The sequence below is a fragment of the Numida meleagris genome, chromosome 22 (assembly GCF_002078875.1).
Source record: "Numida meleagris isolate 19003 breed g44 Domestic line chromosome 22, NumMel1.0, whole genome shotgun sequence".
Taxonomy (NCBI): Eukaryota; Metazoa; Chordata; class Aves; order Galliformes; family Numididae; genus Numida; species Numida meleagris.
The window spans coordinates 4,627,591-4,639,612 of record NC_034430.1 but is presented as its reverse complement, the minus strand read 5'-3'; the positions used below and the strand labels follow the sequence as shown (position 1 = coordinate 4,639,612).

The window sequence follows — 12,022 nt, the reverse complement described above, 5'->3', positions numbered from 1 at the left end:
TGAGAGCTCTTCCATCAGTCTTTGCCATGAGGATTTTCCCAGAAAAACCCACATGCCAAGAGCACAGAGGAGGAGAGGAGGGTCTCATCCTGGCTCTGCCCAGCGATGGGCACAATGTGACCACACTGCTGTGGGATGGACATTGGCACTGCGCTACCAGACCCTAATGCCCTGCTTTGTGAAACACTGTTGGTGTGTGGATGCAAACAAAATCACCTCATTCAGTTTTCTCCTATTATACCGGAGAATAAAAAAAAAGAAAAAAAAAAAAACAACAAAGAAGAGCATTGTAACACAGAAGCTTTGCATCTCTTGCAGTGCTGTCTACAGGAAGCAGACAGCTGTGGTCTTTACCAGCCCATGACAAGTGATTTTTCCTACAATCAAATGGGAGAACATGCTCTGTTAGGCTTATAATTGATAATATACCACTGTTGAAATATGCCTGTCAGTTCTGCAGGTAGATAAAATTATATCATTGATATTTCATAACAATTTTCCCAGGCAGCATCTGAAGCCACGTCCTCCCCCTGGCAGATAAAGGTTGGGCAGGAAGACGTGCCAGCAGGATCCAGCCTTGGTGCAGGAGGGAGGGAGCCAGCTGCAGACCCCTGGCTGCTGGGGCTCGGCTCTGCACATCACACGCCTGTTTGAAGCCTCTCCCAGGGCCTGGCAGACACACTGCAGCTCGGTATGGAGATGTCTGTATCACAGAGGGGTTAAAATAATGAATAGGGAAATTGGGATGATCTAACCCAAGCCGTAACGCTGGCTTTTTAAACAGAGAAGGCAATTAGCTCTTGGACGTTGCAGAAGGTGCTGTGATTGATCCTTTCCTCCCTGGGAGCGCAGTGAAGGGGAGTGCAGGAGCTGGGGAAGATGTGCAGGGAACAGCAGGGCTGCAAGCATGGAGAAGGGGCACCTGCAGGACGCACCTGGAGCCAGATCATAGAATCACTGAATATCCCAAGTTAGAAAGGATCCAGATGGGCGCTGATGGCAGCACACGGTCCTTAGAGCTGCTGCTGGGAGAGGGCTGTGGCTGCCTTCAAGATCACAGGGCTGAAGGGGGCTCAGGTCCTTCCGTCTCAGAGAGCCACAACATCCAGAAGCCCAAGAAGTTAGAAATATTCTTTTTGGATCTCTTTTTGAAAAGTGTTTTGGAAGAGAAAGCCTGAGGCTGAGCAGGCAGGGAGTCCCAGGGCTGCCCAGCTCCACCAGCACCTTGCTCTGCTCCTTGTCCTGCTGCTCAGATCCTCTCTCCAGCCTGGGCGTGGGGAAAGGTCACAGCAGCCTCTGCTTCCTCAGTCCTCAGCTCCTCTCTCCTCCTTTCTCCTTCTTTCGTCCTCAGATTGCCTGATTGCAAGAACAGTCACATGAAATCATAGCTTCAAACCCCATCACCTGTTTTGCTGTGTCCCAGCAATCTGTGGCCGCCCCTATGGGTGCTCAGCACCACCACCCCTCTCTGCACCCAATCTGTGGGGGACTGGGACAGGGATGCACCATCCGCTGCTCACCCATTAACCCCAATTAGCGCCTACGTGGAGGCTGGGGCATCCTGGCATTGGCACTTTCTGTGCTGCAACTCCTTCCCATTCGTTAGCGTTATTGACTAACATTTGGAGTCAAATTAAAGGCATGTAGCTAATAGCAGAATTCTGAATTCCCTTCAGGGTTGGCTGCACTGAGTGAAATTAAAGTTCCCGACATCCCCGCTCCCCTTCCCCCTTACTAATTAGCCCTTCCCAAGTCTTAGAGGTTGACATTTAAAAGGAACTCAGCTAAAATGAGTATTTTTGTAACCACAGTTTTCAGGGCCGTAGCAGGACAAAAGGAGGGGACAACCTCTGACATGGGGAGCAGCAGCAGGGGGCACGGTGACATGTCCTGCGCTGCACGGGGCTGTCTGTCCCCTCTGCCACAGGAACACTGCCTGGGTGTGCTTGCTGAAACCTGGGAGGGGGCCGCAAAGGTCCCTAAAATCGATGCAGTAAGAGGATTTGTGGCTTTTCTGAGTCCCTTTGTGAGAGATTTCTCCCTGCGAGATCCACAAACCAGCAAATTGTGGGCTAAGTCCGCAAATCCGCTGCTGACACTTGTGACTTGGCTGACTCTGCTGAGCAAAACGTGGAGTGGAAAGACATGAGCTTTAGCAGCAGTGGGTGACCAGGCTGCCTGACTCCTAAACCCCCAGTTCGGTGATTTTGGTGGGTTTAAGTAAGGATGGATCTAATACCTGGGACTTATATACCGCTTTATCTTCAAAGCACTGTACAAACATTAATTACAGACACAGACAGTGTCTGCAGATGCATCGCTGCAGATGACACGGCTTTGCTTTAGGGCCACGCACGCTTTGAGCTGGCAGCCTCAGCTGTGCTTCCTGCTCCTGGAGAGGTGCTCGGCTCTGCGGTTAGCTCCTGGGTTTGGACAGTTTGCTCTGAACAAGGCAGAAAATGTGTAGTCGAGTCCTGCATGGATGGTTATCTTCCACACGTTTGTCTTTGTTCCTGTTTCGGGGAACACTGCGCTCCCTACAATTCACAAGCGATGCAGAGATGGAAACTGCCCCTCCGCTTCTCCAGGCATAACCAAGCACCTCGTGCTGCACGGCAGTGCTGCCTGCGGGGCAATGTGTGCTGGGGGTGCTCCAAGCCCACCTGCATGGAGTGGAGAGGAGGCAGCAGCCACACGGACGGGCTGGCTCTGCCTTCACCACCTTTCCCCATCTCTGACCACATGCCGGACATGCAAAAGATCCCTGTTTCCTTGGAAACGGGTTCTTTCTGCATGTGCTGCAGTGAGTCAGGAAAGTTTGCCTTCATCAAACCCCCATGGTGAAGAGAATAAGCTGCAGACTTGCTGTCCTAGGGATGGCAGCCTGATTGCTGCTGCTTCCCTTATTTACATCCTTTTAGAAAGGGAAAAAGGGGAAAAGAAAATCTGCCTCCTGCTCCTTGCGGAGATCTCTCTCTGGAAAGTGCCCACCAGTCTAAACCCCTTTAGTTCATTTTCTGACAAATATTTCCGTCGATTTTTTTGGAGAGAGGGAAAACCAAGAAAAACGGCCACACATTTCTAATGTGGGGTTTTAACTCCTGTTATTCAACCAGGATTTACCAAACTAAAACAATGACGAAAACCTTGAGTTAGATCCAGATCGAGTAGGCAAATCTCATGAACATTTTTTGCCATGTTCCTGTGCTTGTTTTGACTGCCTCTGCCTCTGAAGTCTTGTTTGAATTTGAGAGTGAAGTTTAATTTGATTATTTTTACAGCCAGAAAGCAATGAAGGATGAATGAATATTCTTTGCTGAACATTTCATTTGAAAAATACTGTAAAAACCACTGAATAAATGATTCAGTGATTGCAGCTGTGAATTTTGGTTAATCATCACTTTAAGGGCTCTGCTGGTATAATTTTGCTAGCTGAGGAATGCCATTACATGCTTTAATGGACTTTAATGGGCTGCCAGAATGCCGTAGTCGTGGTGCTGGTTGTGCTGTTGGTGGAGCAGTGGTAGCATTGATGGGGACGTGGCTTCCATGTCAGCCCTCATTCACACCATGCATTAATGACCCAGGTCTAGTTGGAGCTCATTCCCTGCAGCTCTGTGAATGCTGGTGACAATGTTCAACATGCACAAAAAGTCTGGTGATTCCTGGCTTTGGTGTAAGCAATGCAAAACTTGTTTGGGGTGACCTGTGATGGGATTGCTGACCACCGTCCCACTCAGCTTGCTGGGCCTGCTGCCCATGGGCTCATTGCAAACTGAATCCGCTCCGGTTTCGAGCAAATATGGGAGCAGCTTATGGAACTGATTCTCAGCTGATTCCTTTGGTTTCAGCAAAAATCCCAGGAGAGATCAGCACTTTGCTTTAAAATCTTTGAGCGGCTCAAACAGAGGGATGGATAAAGAGAAATATTTGCACAATCTCTTTGCAAATCAAATCTGTAAGTCGTGCATTGCTCTGAAGAGGCACAAAGGAGATATAAGCCCGCATTTTGACTTTGGGCTTGCAAGGCGAAGCCGTCCTGCGTTGTAACATCAGCGGGAGTTTGTCCTGCAATGGAACTGGAACTCTGAGACACCTAAACACTGCAATCCTTCCCTCAGCCTGGCTCCAGCAGCTTTGCCCCATGCTGGCCACATGCAGTGTGAGCACTCTGAGACATTCTCCTAATCCCAGGATGTATAAAGCACTTAGTGACACGTACAGCAGTGATGCATTGCTGCAGCAGGGCAGTGGAGCGCTGTGCATGTAGTAGAGTGATCCTCCAGCCCCAGACCCCATACCTGCAGCAGCCAATTCTGCGCAGAGCCATCACATGGTGGTGGCTTGAGAGAGTATTTGGGGACACTGGAACCTCCAGGTTGAGCCCATCACTCTCCTACCACACTGAAAGCAGAACAGCACACCCAGGATAAGCCCCACATCCCAAGCTAACCTTGGCACATGGGTCCTGTTGCACCACGAGCCCTTCTCGGAAGCCAGGGCAGTGTTTTGCATTTTCCTCTTTGCAAAATTACCAATTTCTCACCATATTGCGGTTTCCCCAGTGTCTGTGAACTTGAAGTACAGTCCCCTTCCTGCTGCCCTGAGCTCGAGGCTGACTGCAGAGGTAGTGAATAACTTCAGGGTTTTTATGAGTTTGGGCTGATGTTTGAAGGTATTGAGCCACTGCTCTGTGTCTGTAGGACCTTAAATGCCTCCACAAATCTGCGCTTGGTACCCAGCCAGTGAACTTCACCCAGCAGGTGGCTGGTAGCCAGCCCATGGTGCAGGGATCCAACGCAACGTGCGCTCATTATCTCTGTCTTGCTCAGAAAGGATATTGTGGTTTTAATAACTTCTTGGATCCATTTTTTCCCTGGTAGCTCTTGTTACCTTGGATACAGGCTCTGGAGAGGCTCAGCCCCACTAAAGATGGTAGATCATTTAAATGGAATAGACGATGAGGTGCGGATTTGCAAACTGCTTTTGCTCTCATTGAGAGCTGGCTGGGAGTTGTCCAACAAAAGTGAGTTTCCTCGGGAAATGCCAGTTTGTTAGAAAGGGAGTTGTTCGTGGGAATGTGGCACCAGATCATCCCTTGGGATGACTGCACGAGTTTGAATGTAACACCTCATGTATTTGCGTGACAGTGCCAGTCTGGAAGGAGCAGAGCACTGTGGCTTTGGGATGTGGCAGTGCAGCAGATCCCAGGACAAGGAGCAGAGCTGCACCACCTCCTTCCATTTCTCCCAAGCCACGTACACACACAGCTTATCCACAGATAAGTCATGCAAGTCTGAGAAATTCTCATTTCATGCCAAGAGGTTACCCATCCCTAAAGGTCACCAAAGCTATTAAAGGAAAACCCTAAGGCTCAGAGCTTTGGACACTTAATTTGGCTTGCTTTGGTCAAATTTCACGCTGCTGTACATTTTGATTTATGCACTTTGAAAGTCTTTTGCTGTGTTGGAAAAAGCCAAGGTGCCTGTTGTAATCAAATAGCTCTGGCTTTTCTGAGATGCCTCTACTTCTTTCAATGACTCTGGGGTGTCCAGGCCCATCCTGATGATAAACGAACAAAATAAATTGCTTTTGCTTCCTGCTTCTCATCATCAACAGATTTGGATATGACGGCTGCCTGACAAATCATTAAGATCATTTGATCACTGTCAGAGCAAATCAGCTCAAACTTGAGACAAGGTGCTATGGCTGTCTTTGCTGCCGGGGTTACCCAAGTACAGATGCTAATGGCACCGTGCTATTGCAAATTACTCTTATTAGCTTTGTTGGAGCTGGCCAAGGTCATCGCCTTTTGGTGCTGGGTGACACGGGCAGAGAAGCAGATGTCTCAAGAGGGACCAGAGAGCTTCATCCCTTCTGCCATGAGCCTGGCAGCTCCTACCAACCCATCACAGCCCAATCCCCTCCTCCTGCCTGCACAGAACTCCCAGGGCCCTCCAAGGCTCCACCCTTGTCCTGCCTTGGGGAGAGGGTGGCAGAGACCCGGGAGAGGAAGAAGGAATCATTTAAGATGTAGCAGCAGAACGAAGAAGAAAGAAATCTTTTTTTCTTTGCTTAAAAAGAAATCTCAGCCTTCCTGGAGTGAAAAAAAGAAGGGGAGGGAGGTAAAGGCACCACACAAAGAGAGGAAAATGTGCTGAGGAACCACAAGGCATTTAAAAGCTAATGCAGGAAACCGAACCGACTTTGATATCCCCTCTCATTGGAAACGTTTGAGGACAGAATAATGCTGCCATGATTTATCGCATAAAAGCATGAGAAACTGAGTGGGTCTGTGAGCTACCTTCTGGTTCCTGGGACAAAAAATGCTTTGTGTTAAATTACAATGTATAAGCAAAAAGCCCTTAATAAAGTGTCTATTTGCAGGCACGTATTTATTGAGCAGCAACATGTGCCTGTTCATGAACAGGTAGCTGGGAAAGCAAAGGTCACTGTGCATGACAGGAGTCTTTGTGAGCCTGTAAGAACTTTTCCACACTGCTCAACTCTTGCTATGTGCAAGAACCCAGCTCTCCAGTGCTTCTGGAGTGGAGCTTCCCAGCTCAGCCGAATGCACAGGGCTGCATGATGGTGTCCTAAGGATGCCCTGAGTTTGCTTAAGAGCAGCTCAGCCAAGGAGCTGCAATCATCTCAAAGGGCCGCGTCCAACAGCTCAGCTTGCTAGCCTTTATTTTATGCTTGTTTGAGTTAATTTTATAATCAGTGGACAGAAGAGGCATTTTGGCTTCATGGGCATTTGCAGCTGGATGCAATCACAGCAGCAGTAAATTGTGCCCAGTTACTGAGCAGTGAGCAGATGAGGCAAGGCTGGTGCTGAGCTGCTGGTGGCTGTTAGGAGAGCACTCTGTGCCAAATGGGAAATCTGCATGGAGGCAAATTTACCCTGCATCTTTCCTATATACTGAGCGGATGTAGCCTGAGTCCTTCATGAGAGCAGGAAAAAACTCTGTAAACTCTTTTTTCCTTAAATATTCATCCAAATATATAGTGGAGCATTTACTGCCGAATGAATGAAATATGGAGCCACATCAAAATCAACTTTTTTAACAGGGATGTGTCTATTATCTACTGTGCATTTCTTCAAAATGAACATTTTTTAAACTGATGAAAAATCAATGTTACAGAAGCAAATGCTTAATTCTTCACTTGACGTGTCCTCATTTTTTAACTTCCAGATTACATTTTCAGTCATTTCTTTTTCTGCCTGTCGTAAACAAGCTGTGTCAGCCTGTCCGTTCTGCTGCCTCTGCTTTCAATGTGCTAGCAGGGGCACGGCAGCTCCCTCCAACCTTCACCAGGAGATGGTGAACAAGAAAACCTCACCCCATGGCTACGGGACCCCCACATCTTCTCTCTGTAAGGACCACCTCTCGTACAAAGCACGCCTGAACTCCCATCAGGGCTTCCTTTTGTGTCTTTTCCTCCCGAATTTGAGATAGGGAAGGAAACCCTCAAAAGATGTTGGTTTAGACTCAAAAGTCTGGCTGAAACCGAGTAAAACTGAATTGAACTTCAGAGGAGAACAGGGATACGTTTCAGACACGAACACAGAAGGCGAGGCCAGGTTTGCCACGAGCCTTTTAACCCGGAGGCGGCCCGGGAATGCCCAGATGTACGCAGAGGGGCCCCAGCTCCGCGGAGCGCGGTTTCAGCACCCGGGGAGCGGACAGCGGCTCCTGCCGGGCTGGGGCCGGGGGCGGCGGGGTCTCAGCTGCGGGCGGGAGCCCCTTGGCGTCCAGCTGGTCCCATAAAACCCTCTCCAAAGTAATTACAGGGGAAGGCATGGAAGCAGAGGGCAGTTTGCATTGCTAACGGCGCCTGGCTTTGAAGCCTCCCCGCGGGAGCTGAAGGTTAGTGGGCTCCCAGCACGAGTTGCAGCCCCGAGCCACGCCAGGCAGCTGCAGCCCCTTTGGTACAGCGGGATTCCAGCTGGTGGGGCGCGAGGATGCTGCTGTGCTGTTAGACAGAGCTATGCCTCATCCCGGTCCTCGTGGTCCTCGCGTTGCAGGTCCCAGCCCCAGCGCAGGCACGCAGCGTGCTCGGGGCTCGTCAGGTCCCCGTCAGGCTTTGCTTTCCTCCCAGGTCCAACGTGCCTCCAAAGCCAACCTCCTCCCAGCGAGGAGCAGACAGTGCCTCTCCCCGGTCCCACCCCTCCGGCACGCCGCTGTCTGAGCACACAAGCTGTGATCTCTTTTAAATGGATGCATTAATCCTGCTCTGGCAGCTCCAGCCCGGGCTGCGTTCCTTGTAACCAGAGCCTAATTCTGCTCCCAGCTCGCGTGATTTACGTCGATTCCCTGCATATGCAATGAGGTGTAAAGCAACCCCTGCCACCATCAGCATCACCTGGGCTTGATTTGTTTCAGCAAGAGAGCGCTATTTTTTCTTTTATCCTAAGCAAAATGCACATTTGAATGGGATTAAATCTAAACCCCTTCAAACACTTAATTCTGACTGGAATGCAAACAGTCCCCGCAGACCTGCGGAGCGGCTCCAGGCAGTGGTGGGAGCAGCAGCGGTGCTGTCTCTCCACAATATTTTCAATTGCAGAACAAAAGTGGGAAGAGAGGCCTTAAATGATGTGAAAATAACACTGTTTGAATTAATGTGTCAGCCCTGATGGATGCTTGTACTTCCCAGAGTTTTGAAAAGGCTCTGAAGGGTGAGATATTACCAGGTGAGATTTACCTACCGTCCATGGCTTCTAGTCAGCAAAATCTTGGAGGAAAACCTATCCCTCACCCTGCACTGACTTCCCAGGGAATATTGAATCAAGATAAAGACCTGGAGGGCCAGATACACAAAGGCATTCTGGCACCTAACTCCCATTAATTTTGATGTGAGTTCAGGCATTTTCAGCTATTACCTTTAATTTAGTCAAGTAGAGGAGTATCACTCCTTATCCCCACTTGGCTCTGTGGCATGAACCCAGGCAGCGTGAAGGTGTGGGCTGTAGGCAGAGCCCATCCTGCAGCCCATGCCTGACTGCCTCGGGTGGGAGTTGTGCAGGGGCTGCAGTCAGCAGCACCGCGCTCCTCCCAGGCAGCACACACTCCTGGATGGGGCTGAGCAGAACAGCTTGCATCCAGCTCTGCCCTGCGGCATCTTTCTGCTGCTTTGAGCCCCCCAGGAGGACAGGAAAGTGTGAGACCTTCTCTTGGTCTTGCACATCTCTACTCGTCCAGTTGGAGCTGGCACTGCAGCCTCATGTGATGCAGAACAAGGTGTATTTACTGTCATTTAGCTCCAGTGCCAGGTGTATGTAATGCAGGGATTCCTGGACTGATTCAGGGCTGAAGAGGGGGCTCGGGTGAGGTTCTCCCCTCAGCCCTGGGCTGATGCCATGGGAGCACTGCTGCTGGGGTCTCTGTTCTGGTCCCTGCTCAGTGCTGCAGCACCGTCAATGCTTACAGCACCAGGATGCTCAGGCTGTGTGTGAGATGGGCCAGGTGTCTCTGTCACCACAGGGGCTGCTGGACACTCTGCCAGTGCTCTGCCCTCCTGCCACGAGATACATGCTCTCCTTTAACCCTCTCACCCCTTTGTTTCCTCCTCCACTCCTTCCTCTGCACAAGCCCTGGGCTTAGTGCTGGGTTGCGGCCAAGCAGCTCAGCTGCAACAAAGGCACATGGCAGAGTGCAGGGCCCAGCACCAAGGGAAGGGATGGAGGCAGGGAAAAATCCTCTTTGCTGACCTCTGAAGGAGGTTGCATTGCCTGTGAATGTGGGCATCATTGTTGCCTTCAGGGCCAGGGGAAAGATGACAAAGCTGTGGCCACTGCTGCTCCAGATTGGAAGAGGATAGCCATCCTGAGATACTGCTGAGCTGCCCCGGAGCAAAAGGAGCTTTTCTTTATTCTCCCTTTGACTCTCAGCGCAAGCTGAGCTTCCTTTCCTCTTTCTTTCTTTCTGGCTCAGGTAGGGGTGTGAATTGAGAAGAGGACAGAAATAGCAACTGGTGTCTGGGGAGGAACAGCAACATGGAGAGAGACTGGGGAGGTCTGGGCTGTGTCTCTGCTCAGCCCCAGTACAGCCCGGCCCTGAGCTGTGATCAGCCATCAGCGGTCTCTCCATACCTTAGAAAACATCACCTCAGCTTGTGCCAAGATAAAGTCATGCATTGCTTGATTGGAACCTGTAGGAATGCTAAAAATGCATTTAAAAAAAAGAAAAGAAAAAAGAAAAAAAGAAAAAAGCTTAAGCACCTTCTCTTTCTAGCCACTGGGCAATTACCGAGTGAATCCAGAAATAAATAAAACATCCCCATAAATAGAGCCATGCAAAGGAAATTAAGCACCTTCTGTTCACAGCTGTTCAATGCTCATGGAGCTGCTGGATGGGAACCTGTGGGGCCTCAGAGCCTCCTGGAGCAACAGGAGGGATGTGCAAGAGGAGTTTGCTGTGGGAAAACCACTGCTCATGGTGATTATGGACTGACTGTTGGGATGGTGAATTGTTTTACCTTTTCTCTGTGGTTGATGCGGGATGGCCAATGGATCCTATCCCACACCAACTTATTCCAGCACCACTACTGCCCTGGGTTAATGCGCTCACTGCAGGGGTTGGAGGTGGTGGTGTGGAGCAGTTGTGGATGGCCAACAATGCTGCGTTTAGCACTCGGACAGGTCAAAGCCTGGGCAAGCAGCAGAGCAGCAGAGGGAAGAGGGAGAAGAGAACATCTGTGTGCGTGAAGAAAATCCTAAAAGAATATTGATAGCAGATGCTTGTATTATGAGGGTGAAAAACACCCGAAAAATATGAGGTTGTGTTCGATATGAGGCTCTTCAGAGGCTCAGAAGGGTATTTTCTCTTTAAACAAGCAGCATTTAAAAGTCAGTGCTTTCTCCCCAGCAAGACGTGAGGTTTTATTGGAAATCTGCAGCGCGTACATTGGGGTGGGCTCCGCTCCGCTTTTCCTCTGCAAAAAAAAAAAAAAAAAAGTGGAATCAAAGGAGCACTCTCGGTCCTGGGCTTGTTTGAGACCAAAATGGATTTCAAAGTAACTCCCTCGGTGTTTGCCTTTGGGCAATGGGAGGTTCATGAGGGATGGAAGGCCGCGGGGTCGCGATCTCCATCTCTCATGTTGGCTTTCCGTCCTGCTGCCCATCGCAGCGCGTCAGAGCGTTCTCCTCCTAAATCAATGGCAACAAAGCTTTCTTCGTCATCGTTATGGCATCAGGGTTAAATCTCAGCCGTGTACTTTTAGGTTTCCCTTTAATTTTTCAGGAATTTTTTTAGGCGTTTTTTGATCGTTTCTATTTAAGACCTGTGGATTAGGTCTCCTATTGGCTGGAGTTGGCCATCACGTATCTTCAAAGCACTCCCTAAGTAGGTGCTGTGCTCCTTATGCAGGAGAGGGGAGGGGGCATGAGGAGGGGTTGTGGCTGGAGGTGCAAACCCTCTGCTCCATGTCCAAGAAAATCAGGCCACAATAACTGATGAGACTTAATTACTTGCAGAAATATTGAGCAAACACAAACAAAAAGCACCAAAAAGTATTTCAGGAATGTACAAGCTACAAAACAAGCCACTAATAATGCATTATTAATATATTAATGTCAGCATTAATAGTAATGCAGTGTTTTGCAGCTGGTTTAGTAATAACGCTACAATTCTGTCTATTAATAAGTGTAGTTATATTCATGCTTTTTTTTCTGCAATAAATAACACTGAAAATAGCATTGCTTTTCTGGGGGTCTTTAAAACTTTTGCTTGCTCATTTTGCCCAGCCAGCATCCCTGCCCTGGTCTTCCCTCGCAGACTGCACTCAGGTGCAGCGCTGCTCACTGCATTTCTGCTGCCCTGGGCAATTCCAGCTAAAGGGTCTCTGTATTTTTCTGAGCTTTCCTTTATTCCATTTTGCCCTGCAGGAAACCTCCTGTTCCACTACCACCAGAGGCTCAAGGACTAAGAGGGGATGTGACCTACTGCCGTCCCATTCCTTGTCCCCCCTGCGTGGAAGACCTGCCATGCTCCAGGATGTACCAGGTACTGTGTCATTA

General features: G+C 49.5%; 1 protein-coding gene across 1 annotated transcript in view; it reads left to right on the top strand.

Moving 5' to 3' along the window:
- Positions 1–12,022, top strand: part of LOC110387432 — a 62,785-nt gene that overhangs the window by 35,109 nt on the left and 15,654 nt on the right. The window contains exon 3 of the mRNA XM_021375558.1: positions 11,891–12,008. Coding sequence (XP_021231233.1) covers positions 11,891–12,008 — 118 coding nt within the window. The remainder of the gene's footprint in view (positions 1–11,890; positions 12,009–12,022) is intronic.